The sequence below is a fragment of the Crinia signifera genome, chromosome 4 (genome assembly GCF_055691185.1).
Source record: "Crinia signifera chromosome 4, ASM5569118v1, whole genome shotgun sequence".
In the NCBI taxonomy this organism is placed as follows: Eukaryota; Metazoa; Chordata; class Amphibia; order Anura; family Myobatrachidae; genus Crinia; species Crinia signifera.
In genome coordinates this window covers 308,431,513-308,456,294 of record NC_139220.1, presented here as the reverse complement: position 1 = coordinate 308,456,294, position 24,782 = coordinate 308,431,513, and the positions used below count along the sequence as shown (strand labels likewise).

Sequence of the window (24,782 nt, the reverse complement as noted above, 5' to 3'; positions counted from 1 at the left end):
ATCAGTGATATATGTACAGGAGGTATCTGTGTGTACTAGTGATCAGTGATGTATGTACAGAAGGTGTCTGTGTGTACTAGTGATCAGTGATATAGGTACAAGGAGGTGTCTTTGTGTAGTAGTGATCAGTGATATATGTACAGAAGGTGTCTGTGTGTACTAGTGATCAGTGATATATGGGTACTCTTTACCTAGCACGGCGCCCATCGCGGGCATCGCGGCCATCAAATGCACTTAAAAACGGGTGCGACGCGATGCCCTCGATTTCCCATAGGGAACAATGTTAAAAGTGTGATTGGACGCGATTTTACTGTTCAATGCCTCAATGCCCGCGATTTTTCCATAGGAAACAATGTTAAATGGGCCACAGAGCCCAAATAGTCCCCCTGAAGTCTGAAATGGCCCCCACAATTGTTAACGCTACCCCACGATCAACGTGAACCCGAAGCGTGGCGAGCGCAGCGGTACGCGTACTCCGACCTTTTCATACCCCCACTATCCACATCGGCGTGGAGCTGAGAATATAATAGTGTGGCGAGCGTAGCGAGCCACCGAGCCCGAAGCGTGGCGAGCGCAGCAAGCCCCGCGAGGGGACGCTGATACCTTCACAGGTAAACGCGTCCCTTTGCGGGCTTCACAGGTATCCGCGTCCCCGCGCGGGGCTCGCTGCGCTCGCCACGCTTCGGGCTCGGTGGCTCGCTGCGCTCGCCACACTATTCTATTCTCAACTCCACGCCAACGTGGATAGTGGGGGTATGAAAAGGTCGGAGGACGTGTACCGCCGCCCCTCGCGGGCTCGCTGCGCTCGCCACGCTTCGGGTTCACGTTGATCGTGGGGTGGCATTAACAATTGTGGGGGCCATTTAAGGCTTCAGGGGGACTATTAGGGCTCTGTGGCCCATTTAACATTGTTTCCTATTGAAAAATCGCGGGCATTGAGGCATTGAACACTAAAATCGCGTCCAATCACACTTTTAACATTGATCCCTATTGGAAATCGCGGGCATCGCGTCGCACCCGGTTTTTTAGTGCATGCGATGGCCGCGATGACCGCGATTTTTTACCCCCGATGACCAGGATGGACATCGTGGGCGCCGTGCTAGGTAAAGAGTACCGATATATGTACAGGAGGTGTCTGTGTGTACCAGTGATATATGTACAGGAGGTGTCTGGGTGTACTAGTGATCAGTAATATATGTACAGGAGGTGTCCGTGTGTACTAGTGATCAGTGATATATGTACAGGAGGTGTCTGTGTGTACTAGTGATCAGTGATATATGTACAGGAGGTGTCTGCGTGTACTAGTGATCAGTGATATATGTACAGGAGGTGTCTGCGTGTACTAGTGATCAGTGATCTATGTACAGGAGGTGTCTGTGTACTAGTGATCAGTGATCTATGTACAGGAGGTGTCTGTGTGTGCTAGTGATCAGTGATATATGTACAGGAGGTGTCTGTGTGTACTAGTGATCAGTGATATATGTACAAGAGGTGTCTGTGTGTGCTAGTGATCAGTGATATATGTACAGGAGGTGTCTGTGTGTACTAGTGATCAGTGATATATGTACAGGAGGTGTCTGTGTGTACTAGTGATCAGTGATATATGTACAGGAGATGTCTGTGTATACTAGTGATCAGTGATATATGTACAGGAGGTGTCTTTGTGTACTAGTGATCAGTGATATATGTACAGGATGTGTCTGCGTGTACTAGTGATCAGTGATATATGTACAGGAGGTGTCTGCGTGTACTAGTGATCAGTGATCTATGTACAGGAGGTGTCTGTGTACTAGTGATCAGTGATCTATGTACAGGAGGTGTCTGTGTGTGCTAGTGATCAGTGATATATGTACAGGAGGTGTCTGTGTGTACTGGTGATCTTTGATATATGTACAAGAGGTGTCTGTGTGTGCTAGTGATCAGTGATCTATGTACAGGAGGCGTCTGTGTGTGCTAGTGATCAGTGATATATGTATAGGAGGTGTCTGCATGTGCCAGTGATCAGTGATCTATGTACAGGAGGTATCTGTGTGTACTAGTGATCAGTGATTTATGTACAGGAGGTGTCTGTGTGTACAAGTGATCAGTGATATTTGTACAGGAGGTGACTGTGTGCACCAGTGATCAGTGATATATGTACAGGAGGTGTCTGTGTGTACTAGTGATCAGTTATATATGTACAGGAGGTGTCTGCGTGTACTAATGCTTAGTGATATATGTACAGGAGGTGTCTGTGTGTACCAGTGATCTGTGATATATGTACAGGAGGTGACTGTGTTGTACCAGTGATCAGTAATATATGTACAGGTGGCGTCTGTGTGTACTAGTGATCAGTGATATATGTACAGGAGGTGTCTGTGTGTACTGGTGATCAGTGATATATGTACAGGAGTCATCTGCATGTACTATTTAACAGTGAATGTAAAAGAAGTGTCTGTTTGTACTAGTGATCAGTGATATATGTATAGGAGGTGTCTGTGTGTACTAGTGATCAGTAATATATGTACAGGATATGTCTGTGTGTACTGTTGATCAATGATATATGCACAGGATGTGTCTGTGTGTACTAGTGATCAGTGATATATGTACAGGAGGTGTATGTGTGTACTAGTGATCAGTGACATATGTACAGGAGGTGTCTGTGTGTACTAGTGATCAGTGATATATGTACAGGATATGTCTGTGTGTACTGGTGATCAGTGATATATGTACAGGAGGTATCTGTGTGTACTAGTGATCAGTGATATATGTACAGGAGGTGTATGTGTTTACTAGTGATCAGTGACATATGTACAGGAGGTGTCTGTGTGTAGTAGTGATCAGTGATATATGTACAGGAGGTGTCTGTGTGTACTAGTGATCAGTGATATATGTACAGGAGATGTCTGTGTGTACTAGTGATCAGTGATATATGTACATGAGGTGTCTGTGTGTACTAGTGATCAGTTATAGATGTACAGGAGGTGTATGTGTGTACTAGTGATCAGTGACATATGTACAGGAGGTGTCTGTGTGTACTAGTGATCAGTGATATATGTACAGGAGGTGTCTGTGTGTACTAGTGATCAGTGATATATGTACAGGATATGTCTGTGTGTACTGGTGATCAGTGATATATGTACAGGAGGTATCTGTGTGTACCAGTGATCAGTAATATATGTACAGGAGGTGTCCCTGTGTACTAGTGATCAGTGATATATGTACAGGAGGTGTCTGTGTGGATTAGTGATCAGTGATATATGTACAGGAGGTGTCTGTGTGTACAAGTGATCAGTGATATTTGTACAGGAGGTGACTGTGTGCACCAGTGATCAGTGATATATGTACAGGAGGTGTCTGTGTGTACTAGTGATCAGTTATATATGTACAGGAGGTGTCTGCGTGTACTAATGCTTAGTGATATATGTACAGGAGGTGTCTGTGTGTACCAGTGATCTGTGATATATGTACAGGAGGTGACTGTGTTGTACCAGTGATCAGTAATATATGTACAGGTGGCATCTGTGTGTACTAGTGATCAGTGATATATGTACAGGAGGTGTCTGTGTGTACTGGTGATCAGTGATATATGTACAGGAGGTGTATGTGTGTACTATTGATCAGTGATATATGTACAGGAGGTGTCTGTGTATACTAGTGATCAGTGATATATGTACAGGAGGTGTCTGTGTATACTAGTGATCAGTGATATATGTACAGGAGTCATCTGCATGTACTATTTAACAGTGATATATGTAAAAGAAGTGTCTGTTTGTACTAGTGATCAGTGATATATGTAAAGGAGGCATGTGTGTGTGTGTGTGTGTGTGTGTGTGTGTGTGTACACTAGTGATTAGTGATATTTGTACAGGAGATGTCTGTGTGTACTAGGGATCAGTGATATATGTACAGGAGGTGTCTGTGTGTACTAGTGATCAGTGATATATGTATAGGAGGTGTCTGTGTGTACTAGTGATCAGTGATATATGTACAGGATATGTCTGTGTGTACTGTTGATCAATGATATATGCATAGGATGTGTCTGTGTGTACTAGTGATCAGTGATATATGTACAGGAGGTGTATGTGTGTACTAGTGATCAGTGACATATGTACAGGAGGTGTCTGTGTGTACTAGTGATCAGTGATATATGTACAGGATATGTCTGTGTGTACTGGTGATCAGTGATATATGTACAGGAGGTATCTGTGTGTACTAGTGATCAGTGATATATGTACAGGAGGTGTATGTGTTTACTAGTGATTAGTGACATATGTACAGGAGGTGTCTGTGTGTAGTAGTGATCAGTGATATATGTACAGGAGGTGTCTGTGTGTACTAGTGATAAGTGATATATGTACAGGAGATGTCTGTGTGTACTAGTGATCAGTGATATATGTACATGAGGTGTCTGTGTGTACTAGTGATCAGTGATAGATGTACAGGAGGTGTATGTGTGTACTAGTGATCAGTGACATATGTACAGGAGGTGTCTGTGTGTACTAGTGATCAGTGATATATGTACAGGAGGTGTCTGTGTGTACTAGTGATCAGTGATATATGTACAGGATATGTCTGTGTGTACTGGTGATCAGTGATATATGTACAGGAGGTATCTGTGTGTACCAGTGATCAGTAATATATGTACAGGAGGTGTCCCTGTGTACTAGTGATCAGTGATATATGTACAGGAGGTGTCTGTGTGGATTAGTGATCAGTGATATATGTTCAGGAGGTGTCCGTGTGTACTAGTGATCAGTGATATAGGTACAAGGAGGTGTATGTGTGTAGTAGTGATCAGTGATGTATGTACAGAAGGTGTCTGTGTGTACTAGTGATCAGTGATATATGTACAGGAGGTGTCTGTGTGTATTAGTGATCAGTGATATATGTACAGGAGGTGTCCGTGTGTACTAGTGATCAGTGATATAGGTACAAGGAGGTGTCTGTGTGTACCAGTGGTCAGTGATATATGTACAGGAGGTGTCCGTGTTTACCAGTGATCAGTGATATATGTACAGGAGGTGTCTGTGTGTACTAGTGATCAGTGATATATGTACAGGAGGTGTCTGTGTGTACTAGTGATCAGTGATATATGTACAGGAGGTGTCTGTGTGTACTACTGATCAGTGATATAGGTACAAGGAGGTGTCTGTGTGTAGTAGTGATCAGTGATATATGTACAGAAGGTGTCTGTGTGTACTAGTGATCAGTGATATATGTACAGGAGGTGTCTGGGTGTACCAGTGATATATGTACAGGAGGTGCCTGTGTGTACTAGTGATCAGTGATATATGTACAGGAGGTGTATGTGTGTACTAGTGATCAGTGATATATGTACAGGAGGTGTCTGTGTGTACTAGTGATCAGTGATATATGTACAGGATATGTCTGTGTGTACTGGTGATCAGTGATATATGTACAGGAGGTGTCTGTGTGTACTAGTGATCAGTGATGTATGTACAGAAGGTGTCTGTGTGTACTAGTGATCAGTGATATAGGTACAAGGAGGTGTCTTTGTGTAGTAGTGATCAGTGATATATGTACAGAAGGTGTCTGTGTGTACTAGTGATCAGTGATATATGGGTACTCTTTACCTAGCACGGCGCCCATCGCGGGCATCGCGGCCATCAAATGCACTTAAAAACGGGTGCGACGCGATGCCCTCGATTTCCCATAGGGAACAATGTTAAAAGTGTGATTGGACGCGATTTTACTGTTCAATGCCTCAATGCCCGCGATTTTTCCATAGGAAACAATGTTAAATGGGCCACAGAGCCCAAATAGTCCCCCTGAAGTCTGAAATGGCCCCCGCAATTGTTAACGCTAGCCCACGATCAACGTGAACCCGAAGCGTGGCGAGCGCAGCGAGCCCGCGAGGGGCGGCGGTACGCGTACTCCGACCTTTTCATACCCCCACTATCCACATCGGCGTGGAGCTGAGAATATAATAGTGTGGCGAGCGTAGCGAGCCACCGAGCCCGAAGCGTGGCGAGCGCAGCAAGCCCCGCGAGGGGACGCTGATACCTTCACAGGTAAACGCGCCCCTTCGCGGGCTTCACAGGTATCCGCGTCCCCGCGCGGGGCTCGCTGCGCTCGCCACGCTTCGGGCTCGGTGGCTCGCTGCGCTCGCCACACTATTCTATTCTCAACTCCACGCCGACGTGGATAGTGGGGGTATGAAAAGGTCGGAGGACGTGTACCGCCGCCCCTCGCGGGCTCGCTGCGCTCACCACGCTTCGGGTTCACGTTGATCGTGGGGTGGCATTAACAATTGTGGGGGCCATTTAAGGCTTCAGGGGGACTATTAGGGCTCTGTGGCCCATTTAACATTGTTTCCTATGGAAAAATCGCGGGCATTGAAGCATTGAACACTAAAATCGCGTCCAATCACACTTTTAACATTGATCCCTATGGGAAATCGCGGGCATCGCGTCGCACCCGTTTTTTTAGTGCATGCGATGGCCGCGATGACCGCGATTTTTTACCCCCGATGACCAGGATGGACATCGTGGGCGCCGTGCTAGGTAAAGAGTACCGATATATGTACAGGAGGTGTCTGTGTGTACCAGTGATATATGTACAGGAGGTGTCTGGGTGTACTAGTGATCAGTAATATACTGTATGTACAGGAGGTGTCCGTGTGTACTAGTGATCAGTGATATATGTACAGGAGGTGTCTGTGTGTACTAGTGATCAGTGATATATGTACAGAAGGTGTCTGTGTGTACTAGTGATCAGTGACATATGTACAGGAGGTGTCTGTGTGTACTAGTGATCAGTGATATATGTACAGGAGGTGTATGTGTGTACTAGTGATCAGTGATATATGTACAGAAGGTGTCTGTGTGTACTAGTGATCAGTGATATATGTACAGGAGGTGTCTGTGTTTACTAGTGATCAGTGATATATGTACAGGAGGTGTCTGTGTGTACTAGTGATCAGTGATATATGTACAGGAGGTGTCTGTGTGTACTAGTGATCAGTGATATATGTACAGGAGATGTCTGTGTGTACTAATGATCAGTGATATATGTACAGGAGGTGTCTGTGTTTACTAGTGATCAGTGATATATGTACAGGAGGTGTCTGTGTGTACTAGTGATCAGTGATATATGTACAGGAGGTGTCTGTGTTTACTAGTGATCAGTGATATATGTACAGGAGGTGTCTGTGTGTACTAGTGATCAGTGATATATGTACAGGAGGTGTCTGTGTTTACTAGTGATCAGTGATATATGTACAGGAGGTGTCTGTGTGTACTAGTGATCAGTGATATATGTACAGGAGATGTCTGTGTGTACTAATGATCAGTGATATATGTACAGGAGGTGTCTGTGTGTACTAGTGATCAGTGATATATGTACAGGAGATGTCTGTGTGTACTAGTGATCAGTGATATATGTACAGGAGGTGTCTGTGTGTACTAGTGATCAGTGATATATGTACAGGAGGTGTCTGTGTGTACTAGTGATCAGTGATATATGTACAGGAGGTGTCTGTGTTTACTAGTGATCAGTGATATATGTACAGGAGGTGTCTGTGTGTACTAGTGATCAGTGATATATGTACAGGAGGTGTCTGTGTTTACTAGTGATCAGTGATATATGTACAGGAGGTGTCTGTGTGTACTAGTGATCAGTGATATATGTACAGGAGATGTCTGTGTGTACTAATGATCAGTGATATATGTACAGGAGGTGTCTGTGTGTACTAGTGATCAGTGATATATGTACAGGAGATGTCTGTGTGTACTAGTGATCAGTGATATATGTACAGGAGGTGTCTGTGTGTACTAGTGATCAGTGATATATGTACAGGAGGTGTCTGTGTGTACTAGTGATCAGTGATATATGTACAGGAGATGTCTGTGTGTACCAGTGATCAGTGATATATGTACAGAAGGTGTCTGTGTGTACTAGTGATCAGTGATATATGTACAGGAGATGTCTGTGTGTACTAGTGATCAGTGATATATGTACAGGAGGTGTCTGTGTGTACTAGTGATAAGTGATATATGTACAGGAGATGTCTGTGTGTACTAGTGATCAGTGATATATGTACAGGACGTGTCTGTTTTTTGTGATGGCTAATACAATTTATTTTATTTTACACTTCTCAGTTATCTATATGGGAAGCCTGTGGATGGAAAAGCATTTACTCTATTTGGATTGAAAAGAGACAAAGAAAAGAAAAGTCTGACTGAATCTCTAAGAAGGGTTGAGGTACCTAAATCTGTCTTATGTAAGAGGGGGGGTGGTATGGGAGTCCGACAGTCATCACACCAAAGCGGGAATTCTGACTGCCGGCACTCCACAGAGGGTCTAGTGCAAAGAAGCCTCTTGCGGACTTGCTGCAGGTTGTATTCTACGTCTATGGGGTTCTTGTCAGTCAGGCCCCTGTCAGTCAGGATACCGACTGTCGAGCTTTTAACATTCCAATGTCGGTCTACTAACCACCGTCATCCAGCACCCATCGGACGCTGGTTTCTATGTTCTTCTCTACAAATGCAAGTTTTGTCAGTGTATATCGTCTGCACTACCCACATTAGGGGGCCTATTCATCGCTGGGAGGGGGGGGGGCTGGGTGGCCCCCGATGATTAAGTATACAACTTGCTATGAGTTGTTGATGGCAGGGGCAAACACGGGAAGTTTCTAGGGGGTTCCAAAAATATTATTATTAATAAGCCCTACCGCTTCCTCAACGTCATTGTGCACAACACTTCCTCCAGCCTCAATACACACATGATTGATCCTCATTATATGTACATTCTGTACTAGATGTTTGTGTCAGTTTAAAGTTAAGGTATTTGCCTGTTTGTTCCCATTTGTATGAACCAGATATCTAATGGTGAGGGAGAAGCCGTCTTGGAAAGGAAAGACCTATTGAAGTATTTCCAGAAAGAAGAAGACATGCTGGAATGGAGGCTGTACTTGACTGTGACTGTCATCACCGGGTCAGGTAAGTTATGGAACCACATGTTCTCATTTGATGCTTCACAGTCAGAGTTTGTTAAATACCGTAGACAACATGGTGCCAGCCAAGAAAACTTGGTCTTTGCTGTAGGTCTTTGCTGCCTTCATTTTCTATGCCTACAGTAGGTGCTGATCAAACAGATGCACCGGTCAAAAAGCAGAGATATGACAAGCAGGGTTGACGACTTTTAGGCTCCAAGAAGTAGGGGGTGGTGGGCGGATGTGATGCAAAAGGGGGTGGAGCCGGAGGCAGGGCTCACCAAAGAAGCATGTGGTGGGGGCATAGCTATGGCAATTGCATCATTTTGGCCACGCCCCTGCTGTGTATTCTTGGTATCACAGGCATTGAACAGCGGGGAGCAGGGCGACGATGATGCGATTCTCATCATCTGGTCCCCACAGACTACCCACCAAGGAGGGGTTGAGGGAAGCTGACGCCATTGCAGGTGACTTGTCCACTTTTTCCAGGTGGGTCCAGCAGGAGAACCTTATTTTCGAGAGCCTCTGCCTAGTTTCCCGGCAGCCGAATACGGATGAGGCTGAAGCACTGTACAGATCAGTCATAGACATGCAATGCTGCCTGTGCATATAAAATATAAAAATAATTAAATAATTCACCCAGCCCTGGGCTCATTTAGCAGGTCCTGGTTGCAAAAATACAGGTGCGAAATTCAAAGGGGGTCCCCCTGTATTTATATAACCAGCACCAGGCTCTTGGCCCGGTTTCCCAAAATACGGGGGACAAATGTTGCTTTTGAAAAACAGAGCAGAATGATTTTCTTGAACAGGGATATCCCAAGAGAATGTTGGATGAATCCTTATCGATAGTGAAAATAATGGAGAGGGGTAACTTGTTGAATGATAAAGGACAACAGGATATAGATAGGGGAGTAACAACCAAAAAGAGAGAGAAAGAAAAAAAGAGCATTATTTGTGACACAATACAACACTACCTCATCAGCCTGCCACCCACAGCCAAGCGGTGGCAAGTACAGCTTCAGCCCGGGGCTGGGTTCTTCTGGTGGGGGGGGGGGGGGGGGGGGGGGGGTGGGACACCCCTTTATGAGGAGTATTTTCTGCTGAATTATTAGACAAATTCAGCAGTACAAATGATAGTAAATGAGCACACCACCATAGAACTCATGGCAAGATACCACCGTGTTCTATCAATGGCTGAGCTTGCCATATATAAATATCTGATACCTTTGTTGATACTGTTGTGTTGTCTCTGATACCTTTTATTGATACCTTTATGTTTTATTTGATACCTTTGTTGATACTCTACCTTTGTGATGTCACTGACACCTTAGTGAAGCCGTTTATATGACTTTCCAATGGTTTTCATGTCTCTCTCGCAGGCAGTGACTTGGTGGAAGCACAGCTGGATGATATTTATATTGTGAAGTCTCCATATAAAATCCTCTACACTAAAACCTCCAAATACTTCAAGCCAGGAATGCCCGCTGACCTAATGGTAAATACCTCCATGATATATTGGGACAGATGTAACCAGTGCATCATAGTTTTGCCCATTGCTTTGGCTTTTAGATTTATCGCCACCTGCATCTGTTAAGAATAATTTCATTTATGTTTAACTATCTTAGGTATTTGTTACAAACCCAGACGGGTCTCCGGCTCGTCGTGTCCCTGTGGAGGCTGAACCAGGCAAAGTGAGAGGAATAACGCAGGCGGATGGGACAGTTAGATTCTCTGTCAATACACCCTCAGATAGAGACTCGCTGCAGATAACGGTAATGTGTGCAATTAAATCTGTTGTATTAGGTTTTTTTTTTGGGGGGGGGGGGGGGGGGGCAACGATGATGATATTCAAGGTGGTAATTTGGCCTTGGTAATGTAGGGGGCATGGCTTAATCCCAGCGCCAATGTTCTGAAGGGAGCTCAATGCATCCCACAGCCATGGACAGATTCAGGAGGGAATGTGAACAGTGCCATTGCAGTATGGAGTAGAAGATAGTCTAATGAAGAGAAGGGAAAGCACATGAGGGAAGAGGGCCCTGCTCATGATAGCTTACATTCTACAGGAGAGGGGCAGACAGAAAGTGGGTCTTAAGAGCCAGTTTGAAGTTTTGTAGAGGAGTAGAGAGTCTGATGGTGAGAGGTGGAGAATTCCAGAGAAAGGGAGCAGCACGTGCAATTTCAAAAGGTTTCCCATGAGCTCTTGAACACCTGGAGAAGTTATACGGGCTGGATCGGATGGAACCTAACTGGATACTCACAGCAGAGATTAAACACAGGTGGGAGTTATGCAGGATGGATGGGATACTACAGAAGTGTGTCACACGGCACACTTTGCGGTTCCCAATAGGGGTCCACATTGATGGCAAAGTACTGTATGAAAAATCCCAACTTTTTAAAAAAAAAATCATGAAAAACTCATGAACGTTTCATATATCAACCATTGCCATGATGGTCTATTGCTTGTGTCAACTGTGTGTCAATCTTGATCTTGTGCATGTTGACCTTTTGGTGTCAACATATAGCCTTTATATCTAGACACTGTCGAACTATCATCCAGATACCAAATAGCCAGTCCGCAGGTGCAGCTCACAGACAGAGAGTGACACCTAGAGGCAGGAAAGAGGAACTGCACAGATGTGACACGTAATGAGGCTGATTCATGCCCTGGATGTAGTACTCATTTGGTTGCAGCTGACAGGTGTTATCAGGACTGTGTGTGACAGTGAGCATGGACTGTGCAGCATGATTGACATGTTGCAGGCCTTTGGTAGAGGGAACAAGGAGATGGAACCTTGACCGCATATTCAGACCCTCACAGGCCCGTGCATAGTAACCCAATGGTAAAACTTCTCCATAAGATCACTTTGCACCTTGGAGAGAGAAAACGCAGATTCGCCCAAAGCAATCAATCAGTATCTGTTGTTTCAAAGATGGCGCTCCAATGTTATGCTTTGGGCAACTCCGCCTCTGTATGAAACTCCGCCTCTGTATGAAACTCCCCCTCTGTATGAAACTCCGCCTCTGTATGAAACTCCCCCTCTGTATGAAACTCCGCCTCTGTATATTGCCGGAGACGCCGGTAGGACAATATGCATTGCTCCAAGGCTTAGTTCATAGACCCTGATGTTAGAGTATACTGCAGTTGGACAATGTGGTTCTGAGGACCAGGTGATGATAAGGTAAAGTAAGCACGCCTAACCCAGAGATGTGCTTAGTTTTTTACACTGTATTGTTTATTCAATCATGATGTTGGCTTCTACCTGACTCCTGGCTTTCTTCTGCTTATAGGTAACAACCAAAGATCCTAAATTACCCGATGCCCAACAAGCCTCTTCTACCATGGTAGCCACTGCATACAAGCCCATTGGTGGCAATTACCTGCATCTCAGCGTCACCGGAGGGGTGCAGAAACCAGGAACAAATCTCAATATCCACTTTAATACCCGCAACACTGTACCTGGGGTTCAAAACCAGATCACCCAGTTTAACTATGTGGTAAGGACTAAGATCATTACTCGTTATCTGACATCATTACTCTTCCTATCTACTGTATATATTAATAGCAGAAGGACAATTTTTATGAGTTGCATATTTCTATGATGCTGCTGTCTGAGCACGGCACATATAACAAATTAAAGGCCTTGATCCGTAGATTTGCAGAAAAAAAATATTGGCATTTTAATTTGTTGCTTCATTTCGAAGTGATGTGGCAAAATGTCTGTTTTTCATTTACAATGCATCACCATTGTGCTCTGTAAGAAGTGACAGTTGGTGAACTCTCCCTGTGCACCTGTTAGGTGACGTGGAAGATGGGACCTGCTGTGTGGTCTGGAAACTGTGACAGTTATTTGCAGCTACCCACTAAGCAGTAATTTTTCAAAATTCAGATGGGGGTTAAAAAAACCTTTGTGAATAATTGAAAGCAATAAATATTGCAAGTCAGCTTACAGTCCCATGTCTTCCTAGTGTTTTTATTACAATTCTGACAATATCAAAATATCATAATTTTGTATTTAAGATTATCTATAAAGAGTTGCAGTGTTTGCAGTGCACACCGGCTCCTGGTTCCAGGGGGCACAAATTGCACAAATTCCCGTTTTTAAATCACAGGGAAAATGGGTGCCATGTTTTGGGAGAATAGCTGCCTACCCTCCTGCATTCTGCAGGAGACTCCCTGAAATAGTATAGGAAATAAGCTGATCTCCACAGCGCAATCTGCACTTCTGCCCAGGGTGACACCAGAAAAGCTTCCACCAAACAAGCTTCAAGACATATATGAGAATAGAAAGGGTTGGTGATACACCCACTGGCGAAATGTAATAACACTTACACCAAATTATTGGTTTGTATAAGTCCAGATTATATGATCTAAAGAAACTCAAAGACAAAAGCAACAAAACAGGACCATAGTGTAATATTGTAAGGCAATTCTGATTGTTTTTAATTCAAGCAGTGCACTCACAGACGTAGGTCATAAATGCGCATGTCATAGGTCTTTAGGCGAAATCTGGTTTCTCTCCTCCTCAGGTTAACAAAACCTATGGGGCTGGTAAAAGAACTGGATAGTGCAATACTGTTTTGTTAAGGATATAACAAATTTTAATGGTGCACTCACATGATATAAAAAGATAAAAACACATATCACCCAATCCTGGGTAGAACGAAATCCGGCCGGTCTGACCACAAATGAAGCAGAAGGTTTCCCAAACGTCCACAGTGCGGCTCCCCCAGGTCTGGTCCGTTTGGTGATGACAAAAGCTTAAGCGCGCTTTCGGGCTAATAGAGCCCTTCCTCAGAAGCGTATTGTCATCAACGGACGGGGCAGCTCTTAAATCCCCCGTTCACAATCATAATGCAATCCCGTACAGCTGTTATTTCCGGCTGGACGTTCCGGACGTGACGTATCTAAAGCCGGAAGCGGTCATATTCCTTTCACCGCTGCTGTGCGTTTCACGTCCACTTCCTTGTTTGCGTTCCAGCCCTTATGTCCACCTGTTTGGCTTCCTGTCTTTTGGACCGCACGGACATTTTGGGCAAATGTTCATTATTTCAATGTCCATATAACCAAAAGGCAATAGAAACGGAAAACAGCATATCAGATATTATCAATATTTTAAAGGATTATAAAAAAACGTGAATAATAATTATTAAAAAAGTGTTGCTAAAATTTGATTAAAGTGACAATGTGCAGCACATAAACTGATTTTATAAAAACATTAAAAAACACTACCCATTGTTTAAAATGCATTAAAGTGACAGAGTGCAGCACAAACAGAAAAAAGAAGAAGTTAAAGGAACCATTTTATTTCGCCTAGCCCACATTATGTAGCTGTTACATTTTTGGGAAAAATATTGATTAGCGCCATTTTCCCAGCATTGGTGATAAAACACAATGATCCTCAGGCTGCATGCATGTCTTGTGGCCATTTATATGGAACCACATGTAAAACACAATACATGAACAATCACTGACACGTATCAGTGACTTTTCTTTAGCAAGTAGTGTAACTCTTTCTAACTGCTCTGGGGCTCATCTACATTTTGATATAAGTCATTTTAGAAGATTCCTCTTAGATGTAGCAGTACACACCCCTGCTTCTAGGTATCTCCATATATGGAACTAGACACGCCCTTTGGGTGGAGCATGATATGCCCCCTCAATGGGGCGCTGTGCAATATTTTACTACCAACTATAATCTCCCTGAAACTAGTTTTCAAAAGTAGGAAAGTATGTTTGGGAGACTTGCATAGATAAGTGGGGATCCCTCGGAGTCTGCACACAGGACCCCTATTCTGTTAATCTGCACCTGGATTAGATGTACTAAGCCATGCAGCAGATTTTATACATGTTTCAGCTTTGTTAGCAAAGAAAAACACATGCAACTGGGAGTTAGATTTGGGGGAGGTGTGTTCAAACTGAAATTCAAATTACAGTGTAAAGGCCACCATACGCTATGCAATTTGGGCACGATTTCACCCGATTTGGATGAATTGGGCCGTGAAATCAGCCCATGTAGACATCCAGTCCATCCCGATGCTCTGATCGTAATCGGGAGGTTGGATGGGCTGCACATAAGATTCCCCTGCCCGGTTCCCTCCTCTGGCCGGCTCTCTGGTCACGGGCATCCCCCGCCTGCTGCTGTCCCCCGCTCCCTGATCCCCTCACCAGTGTCTGCCTCCCACCTGCAGCTCCCCGGGAGTTGCACGTGATCAATTGCATGCGATTGATCACATACAAAACTTGGCACATGAAGTGCCTAATCGCGTGTGACCCCTCCTGGGGAGCTGCTGGGACAATCAACTCTCACTTGTCCTTAGGACTAATGTATGGGGACCTTAAGAACCCTGCACAGAAACAAAATAACTCACCCATACAGTATGTAAATATCTACCTGCAGTGCAGCATGGTTTTGCCCAGTTGTGTGCTTTTCCGCCGTGCTAACAAAGCTGAATCAGACCCATTGTCTAGTAGCGGCAGTATTTATTTATTTTTTTAAAGCTGTTGATTGGCAGCAATAATATCAAATGCAAAATCAGTTTACTTTTAATAATATTGAGAAATTAAACTGTGCAGGAAAATCCACCAACGGCTTTGAAAAGATGCACATTTTAAAATGAGTACCCTATGAGTACAGCTGGGTACACAGTTGACAATATTGTAAATAATACAATGGCGCTCATAGAAATATAGTTGATGAGGTTGAAAATGTAACCCCCCTTAAACCGTACCTGGTTATTTTCTTTACACGTGCTGCAACCGCACTCCCGATGTCGTCTCCGTAACCGGTCAGGAGTCTTCTTGTTTCCGCAAGATAGACAACAAAGACCAGGCCACACGAATATCACTTTGACCTTTTATTCTGGGCCTGCAACTAGGGGCGCCAGCCTTTTTAGCCTTAATACGAGGTGACTACCTCAACACGAATTACGACAATGCAAGAATCCCAGTACAGAATCACGATACACAATATCCAGATCTTTCAACAACAATTATTGCAATAACCAACTTCAAAATCAGTTTAAGTTAGGTGCACAGAGACTATTCGGTATTCGCGGTGCTACTGCTCAACGGATGGGGTCATTTGACTCCGTTTCAACTACTTGACTAAGGGTACAATGATACCGATTGGATACCTTAAACAATGTAGGTACAGTATCACCGCCGAATCAAATAGGATTTACAAATAACACTTTGACATCACACAGGCATTTAAAGATAATCACCATAACATTACAGTATAACAGAACCTTATGTACCCGGGTACTTTTTATTACTAAGGTCCGCCAGTCCTGAACGGAACCTGTGCACAATACTCAAAGTCCAAGAAGGAGATCACACTTGGAACATCAACGACACTTCTCCTTAATGTTAACTGAGGGCTGTACTTTGATCCTTAGGCCACCAGGTGGCACACTTCTTCCACAAACTCTGATCTCTACTTGACAGAATAAACTATTACAGTTCTGACAGTCTGTCCACACTCAAAAGTGGGCACCAGGCGTTGCCACACTCCGCTGCACGGGGTATCTGGCCGCTGAGGTACACAGCTGTACCTATAGAGGATTTCCGGGGGTGTCCCCACGCTCCCTGCGATGCAGTCCTGTTGGGGCCCCACTCTTCAGGCACACAGACACTCCTCTGCCGCCCGCTGGAACCCACTGCCGTCACTCATGCTTCCCGCAGGTTTACTGCTGCGGCTTGGCGTAGGAAGATATCGCCTGCCGGGTTTAGCGCTTCTGCTGCTTGGGGAGAGAGGCTGCACCGCAGGAATCACCGCTGCCACCGCTCTCCATCCCTTCTCCCGACACACTGGTGATGTCACCTCCCTGCTTGCCGCCATGTGCGGCTCTGAGGGTTGTCTTCCGGCTGAACCGCCAGTCCCCCGCTGGCGCTGGTCAATGCTGCGGCTTAGCACACTGCCGCTCTCAGCCACCGCTCCTTCTCCACGTGAGTCCTCCTCCATCTGCAACCAGCCATCGATCAGTGTTTTACTCAGTTATGTATGTTGTTATTTGTTCAGCTCAATGTATTTTTTTTTTTAACCCCTTCCTGACAGAGCCAGTTTTTGCGTTCCTGACAGAGCCCTTTTTTTCAAATCTGACATGTATCACTTAAGTGGGGATAACTTTTTTTTGCTTTTACTTATCCCAGTGATTTTGAGATTGTTTTTTCGTGACACATTGTACTTCAAATTAGTGGTAAATTTGGGTCGATACAGTCTGTGTTTTTTTGTGAAAAATACCAAAATGTCGTAAAAAAATGGAAAATTTAGCAATTTCCAAAATGTTAAATTTTCTGCTTGTGAGACAAATAATCATACCACTCAAAATAGTTAATAACTAACATAGACCATATGTCTACTTTATGTTTCCATCATTATTTCAACTTCCTTTTAATTTTTTTGGACACTAGGAGGCTTACAATATGAATAGCAAATTCTCAAATTTTCAAGAAAATTTCAAACACTGATTTTTTTAGGGACCAGTTCAGTTCTGATGTGACTTTGAGGGACTTGTATGTGAGACACCCCCATAAATGATACCATTTCAAAAACTGCACCCCTCACAGTATTCAAAACAGCATTTTGGAAGTTTGTTAACCCTTTAGGTGTTTCACAGGAATTAAAACAAAGTGTAGGTGAAATTTCAAAATTTCATTTTTTTTGCAGATTTGCAATTTTAATACATTTTTCTAAGGAACACAGTACATTTTACTAGAGAAATGTGACTAAAAATTGATTCCCCCAATTCTTTTGTTTTCATAAATATCCTATATGTGGCCCTAGTGTGCACGTTGACCAAACCACAGGCTTCATAATAGAAGGAGCACCTACTTGATTTTGGAGCCTCCTTTTTATGAGATTATTTTTTAGGCACCATGTAGGTTTCTAGGCACCATAAGATGCTAAAATTTAGGAACCCCCCCACAAGTGACCCCATTTTGCAAACTACACCCCTCAGGGAATTCATCTAGGGGTATAGTGTACATTTCAAACCCCCAGGGGTTTCACCAATTGTGGTACAACTGGGCAGTGAAAATGAAAAATTACATTTTTTACACAAAAATGCAGTTCTGGCTCAAAATTTTTCATTTTCACAAGGAATGAAGGAGACAAAGCACCCCAAAATCTGTGCCCCAATTTCTCCCGAGTACGGCAATGCCTCACATGTGACCAAAAAATACCATTTGGGTGCATGGCAGGACTCAGAAAGGAAGGAGTGATTTTTGGATTTTGCAGCTCAGATTCTGGTGGAATGTTGGTGGGTGCTATGTTGCATTAGCAAGACCCCCCAAGCACCAATACAGTGGAACCCCCCCACAAGTGACCCCATTTTGCAAACTAAACCCCTCAGGGAATTCATCTAGGGGTATAGTGTACATTTCAAACCCCCAGGGGTTTCACCAATTTTGATACAACTGGGCAGTGAAAATGAAAAATTACATTTTTTTACACAAAAATGCAGTTCTGGCTCAAAATTTTTCATTTTCATAAGGTATGAAGGAGAAAAAGCACCCCAAAATCTGTGCCCCAATTTCTCCCGAGTATGGCAATGCCTCATATGTGACCAAAAAATACCAGTTGGGTGCATGGCAGGACTCAGAAGGGAAGGAGTGATTTTTGGTGGTGGAATGTTGGTGGGTGCTATGTCGCATTAGCAAGACCCCCAAAGCACCAATACAGTGGAACCCCCCCACAAGTGACCCCATTTTGCAAACTACACCCCTCGGGGAATTCATCTAGGGGTATAGTGTACATTTCAAACCCCAAGGGGTTTCACCAATTTTGATACAACTGGGCAGTGAAAATGAAAAATTACATTTTTTTACACAAAAATGCAGTTCTGGCTCAAAATTTTTCATTTTCAGAAGACATGAAGGAGAAAAAGCACCCCAAAATCTGTGCCCCAATTTCTCCCGAGTACGGCAATGCCTCACATGTGACCAAAAAATACCATTTGGGTGCATGGCAGGACTCAGAAGGGAAGGAGTGATTTTTGGATTTTGCAGCTCAGATTCTGGTGGAATTTTGGTGGGTGCTATGTCGCATTAGCAAGACCCCCCAAGCACCAATACAGTGGAACCCCCCCACAAGTGACCCCATTTTGCAAACTACACCCCTCAGGGAATTCATCTAGGGGTATAGTGTACATTTCAAACCCCCAGGGGTTTCACCAATTTTGATACAACTGGGCAGTGAAAATGAAAAATTACATTTTTTTACACAAAAATGCAGTTCTGGCTCAAAATTTTTCATTTTCAGAAGGTATGAAGGAGAAAAAGCACCCCAAAATCTGTGCCCCAATTTCTCCCGAGTACGGCAATGCCTCATGTGTGACCAAAAAGTGGCAGGACTCAGAAGGGAAGGAGTGATATTTGGATTTTGCAGCACAAATTCTGGTGGAATGTTGGTGGGTGCTATGTCGCATTAGCAAGACCCCCAAAGCACCAATACAGTGGAACCCCCCCACAAGTGACCCCATTTTGCAAACTACACCCCTCAGGGAATTCATCTAGGGGTATAGTGTACATTTCAAACCCCCAGGGGTTTCACCAATTTTGATACAACTGGGCAGTGAAAATGAAAAATTACATTTTTTTACACAAAAATGCAGTTCTGGCTCAAAATTTTTCATTTTCAGAAGGTATGAAGGAGAAAAAGCACCCAAAATCTGTGCCCCAATTTCTCCCGAGTACGGCAATGCCTCACATGTGACCAAAAAATACCATTTGGGTGCATGGCAGGACTCAGAAGGGAAGGAGTGATTTTTGGTGGTGGAATTTTGGTGGGTGCTATGTCGCATTAGCAAGACCCCCCAAGCACCAATACAGTGGAACCCCCCCACAAGTGACCCCATTTTGCAAACTACACCCCTCAGGGAATTCATCTAGGGGTATAGTGTACATTTCAAACCCCCAGGGGTTTCACCAATTTTGATACAACTGGGCTGTGCAAATGCAAAATTACATTTTTTACACAAAAAATGCAGTTCTGGCTCAAAATTTTTCATTTTCACAAGGAATGAAGGAGACAAAGCACCCCAAAATCTGTGCCCCAATTTCTCCCGAGTACGGCAATGCCTCACATGTGACCAAAAAATACCATTTGGGTGCATGGCAGGACTCAGAAGGGAAGGAGTGATTTTTGGTGGTGGAATGTTGGTGGGTGCTATGTCGCATTAGCAAGACCCCCAAAGCACCAATACAGTGGAACCCCCCCACAAGTGACCCCATTTTGCAAACTACACCCCTCAGGGAATTCATCTAGGGGTATAGTGTACATTTCAAACCCCCAGGGGTTTCACCAATTTTGATACAACTAGGCAGTGAAAATGAAAAATTACATTTTTTTACACAAAAATGCAGTTCTGGCTCAAAATTTTTCATTTTCAGAAGGTATGAAGGAGAAAAAGCACCCCAAAATCTGTGCCCCAATTTCTCCCGAGTACGGCAATGCCTCATGTGTGACCAAAAAGTGGCAGGACTCAGAAGGGAAGGAGTGATATTTGGATTTTGCAGCACAAATTCTGGTGGAATGTTGGTGGGTGCTATGTCGCATTAGCAAGACCCCCAAAGCACCAATACAGTGGAACCCCCCCACAAGTGACCCCATTTTGCAAACTACACCCCTCAGGGAATTCATCTAGGGGTATAGTGTACATTTCAAACCCCCAGGGGTTTCACCAATTGTGGTACAACTGGGCAGTGAAAATGAAAAATTACATTTTTTTACACAAAAATGCAGTTCTGGCTCAAAATTTTTTATTTTCAGAAGGTATGAAGGAGAAAAAGCACCCCAAAATCTGTGCCCCAATTTCTCCCGAGTACGGCAATGCCTCACATGTGACCAAAAAATACCAGTTGGGTGCATGGCAGGACTCAGAAGGGAAGGAGTGATTTTTGGATTTTGCGGCTCTGATTCTGGTGAAATGAATGGTGGGTGCTATGTGGCATTAGCAAGACCCCCGAAGCACGGTGAAATTATGAACCTAATATTCCATAGATGTGTGGTATAATTTAAAACACTCCTTTATACATAGGCCGGGTTTGTCGGGGCAAGTGTCACACTGGAAAATAGTTTGCTTTCTTATTCCCTTTTTATAGCAAACTTTGCACCTTTTTTGTGTCCTGCCCTTTTTTCCAGTGGAGGGGATTTCATCAGGAAAATGCTGCCCTGGTACAATACGGGGGCCAGTACTAGAAGTACTGGGGCCCTCTGCCTGCTGGTTCCCAAATATTAGGTCCTTTATGACTTCCTCTTGAAAGTGCATAAATGTCCCCCTCTGGCCGGTAGAACGGAATAGCACGTAAGCGTTATACAGTGCCATCTGGATGATATGCACGGCCAGCTTCTTGTACCAGATTTTTGTTTTCCGCAGGGCACTGTACGGCTTCAGTACCTGATCTGAAAGATCCACTCCGCCCATGTACCTATTGTAATCCAGGATACAATTAGGTTTTGAGGTGTGGGTACTGGTACCTCGTACAGGGACGGAGGTGGTACTGTCTCCGTGAATTGTTGTCAGTATAAGGACATCCCTCTTGTCCTTATATTTGACCAACAACATATTTTCGGTGCATATTCCCCTGCTTTCACCCCTTCTCATTACTTGGGCAATGTGCAGTTTTGGGAGGCCTCTTTGGTTCTTGCGCACAGTACCGCAAGCTGCTGTACCTCTTGAACCAAGGGCCTTAAACAGGGGGATGCTAGTGTAAAAGTTATCCACATAGAGGTGATAACCTTTATCCAGGAAGGGGTGCACTAAATCCCAGACAATTTTTCCACTAACACCTACGAGGGAGGGGGGGCATTCTGGCGGTTCAATTCTTGAATCCTTCCCTTCATATACCCTAAACCTGTGAGTGTACCCTGAGGTGCTTTCACACAGCTTATACATTTTTATGCCATACCTTGCCCTCTTACTGGGAAGGTACTGGCGGAATTTAACCCTTCCTTTAAAATGTATAAGGGACTCGTCTATGCAAATGAATTTATCTGGGATGTACATCTCTTCAAATTTGGCACTGAAATGATCAATGACCGGCCTGACTTTGAATAGCCGGTCAAAGGTGGGATCATCTCTGGGTGGGCACTGTGCATTATCGTTGTAATGCAAAAATTTAAGGATCGTCTTAAATCGAGCCCGGGGCATGGCCATACGGTAAAATGGGGTGCTGTACAGAACATCTGTACTCCAATATTGCTTAATTTTTGGCTTTTTTACTATGCCCATATGAAACACCAGACCCCAAAACGTCATCATCTCTACTGCATCTACAGGGGTCCACCTAGCAAATGATGACGTGGGGTTTTGAGCAATAAACTGCTGGGCATATAAATTAGTTTGGTCCACCATTAAATTTATAAAATCATCAGAGAAAAATAATTTGAAAAAGTCAATTTCTCTGAGACCTGTGGAATCAAATTGGATTCCTGGGATGGCCAAAAACTCAGGAACCTGGGGCTCAAAATTGTCTGGTGGTGGGGTCCATACGAGATCAATTATTGGGGGGGGGGTCTCAGCTGCTCTACGGGGGCGTCTTTGAGGGGGTCCCTCATCACCAGAGGAGGAAGAGGAGCTTAAGACGAATCCTTCAAATTCCCCGCTTGCATCACTGGCTGTGTCAGAGTCAGAGGCAAGCATGGCATATGCCTCCTCCGCTGAATACATTCTTCTGGATGACTGGGATGACATTTGGGATGACATTTGGGATGCCATTTTTATTTTTGTGTTACTGGTAGTGAAATGTTTCAACACGTGTATAGTGTAGGGGGGGGTACAAACTTTATTTCAACCCGGGGGGTATGTAGTGTGTAGTGTGTATGTAGTGCAGAAAAAAAAAATACTTTATACAAAAAAAAAAAATTGAAGGGGTTAAAAAAAAAAAAATTGAAGGGGTTAAAAAAAAAAAAATTGAAGGGGTTAAAAAAAAAAAAAAAGGTCCTGCGCCAAAAATTGAGCACAGATGTTGGTCAGTAACGTCCGTCACTGAACAGCGCTCAAAGGCAACAGGAATTTGATCAAAAAAAAAAAAAAATAGATCAACCCTGTGCCGAAAAAGATGATCAGTGATGTACGTCACTGATCAGCGCACAGTGGCCACAGGACACCCACAAAATCACAGTGTGTGTAAAAAAAAAATTAAAAAAAGACCCCACAGCACCCACAAAAAAAAAAAAGGTGATCAGTGATGCGACACTGATTACCAGTGAGGGGCAGCAGGTGCACAACCTTTGGTGCAACTGACAGTGCAACTGGCAGCAACTGACAGGTATATATAAAAAAAAAAAACCTCTGCACCCCCAAAAAGTTGCTGATCACCTCAGATATAGTGATCAGCACAAAAGGCGGGGGCAACAGACACAAAATTTAGCACTCTCTATCACTCTCTGTCACTATCTCTCTCTATCTCTCTATCTCTCACTATCTATCACTCTATGACACTGCAGCAGCAGCACTGACAGTTATATATATGAAAAATAACCCCTGCACCCCCAAAAAGTTACTGGGGGTGCACAAAAGGGGGGCAGCAGACACAAAATATAGCAGTCTCTATCACTCTCTGTCACTATCTCTCTCTATCTCTCTATCTCTCACTATCTATCACTCTATGACACTGCAGCAGCAGCACTGACAGGTATATATATATATAAAAAAAAACCTGCGCCCCCAAAAAGTTGCTGATCAGTTCATTTATACTGATCAGCACAAAAGGGGGGCAGCAGTCAGTTATATAAAAAATATATAGCACAATCTGTCACTATCTCTCTATCTCTCTCTCTCTATCTCTCTCTATCTCTCTATCTATAACTATATCACACTGCAGCAGCACAAAATATAGCACTCTCTGACACTATCTCTCTCTATCTCTATCTCTCTCTATCTATCTCTCTCTATCTAACGCTATTACACTGCAGCAGCACAAGTTCACAACACAGGAAGTCACAAGTAGTAACAGGATCCAGGAAGCATCCAGCACACTACAAGCAGTGATGAAGCAGTGATCAGGTAAGTATTTTGCTCGGTTCAGGTCAGTAAATGGCGGCAGCTGGGCACGGTGACCGCACTGCACGCAATTCCAGACCGGAATGGCGTCTGCAGTGCAGTCACCGTTAGTTTAAATCCCCCTCCTTGGCTGTGATTGGTCCGTCGGTCCGACGAACCAATCACGGCCTTTGGGGGCGGGCGGGGTGAGGTGGGGTGACACCAGTGTCACCCTTACACCCCGCGGTGATTGGTGCTGTACTTTACATCACCAATCACCTCCGATCGCGTGTCACCGGCGAACGTTATTCGCCGGTGACACAGAAAACGCTGTGAATGGCTATTCACACTGAACAGCCAATCACAGCGATCGCCGACGGGGGGGCGGCATCGCAGCCCCCCCTGGGCATGCAGGGACATGTCTGCTGTCAGGGACAGCAGACATGTTGAAACTGTCACCGCGTCTATAGACGCGGTGACAGTTACAAGCCATGACGTACATTTACGCCATGTGTCGGGAAGTACTTCCCGACCATGACGTAAATGTACGTCAAATGTCGGGAAGGGGTTAAAGTAAAAAATAATTGGAATAAATGATTGTTACACAAAGTATGCTTCGTTATTATCAATTACCCCTTCTTTCAAAGTGAACTGTTGACCCGCCTAAAAGATACGGATCTTTTCACTGACTGGTCTGCTGGATCCCAGCTCTCGCTAGTGACCCGTTTTGGCCATCTCTACTTCTCTCCTCGCTTCTGCTTCACCTCCCCTTCCTGCTCTGCCTTCCGGTCTGTCTCTGCCTATCTAGGGCGGCTCCAGCCTGCCCGTCCATGGCTGCTCCCGCCCCCTCTATATTTAACTC

The 24,782-nt window shown here is 44.3% G+C and overlaps 2 protein-coding genes across 2 annotated transcripts in view; one reads left to right on the top strand and one right to left on the bottom strand.

Moving 5' to 3' along the window:
* LOC146075793 (A.superbus venom factor 1-like) overlaps positions 1 to 24,782 on the bottom strand; it is a 262,596-nt gene that overhangs the window by 39,279 nt on the left and 198,535 nt on the right. The window lies entirely within an intron of this gene.
* Positions 1 to 24,782, top strand: part of LOC146072190 (venom factor-like) — a 113,210-nt gene that overhangs the window by 31,521 nt on the left and 56,907 nt on the right. The window contains exons 8-12 of the mRNA XM_083179516.1: positions 8,103 to 8,205; positions 8,822 to 8,942; positions 10,315 to 10,430; positions 10,561 to 10,707; positions 12,224 to 12,430. Coding sequence (XP_083035642.1) covers positions 8,103 to 8,205; positions 8,822 to 8,942; positions 10,315 to 10,430; positions 10,561 to 10,707; positions 12,224 to 12,430 — 694 coding nt within the window. The remainder of the gene's footprint in view (positions 1 to 8,102; positions 8,206 to 8,821; positions 8,943 to 10,314; positions 10,431 to 10,560; positions 10,708 to 12,223; positions 12,431 to 24,782) is intronic.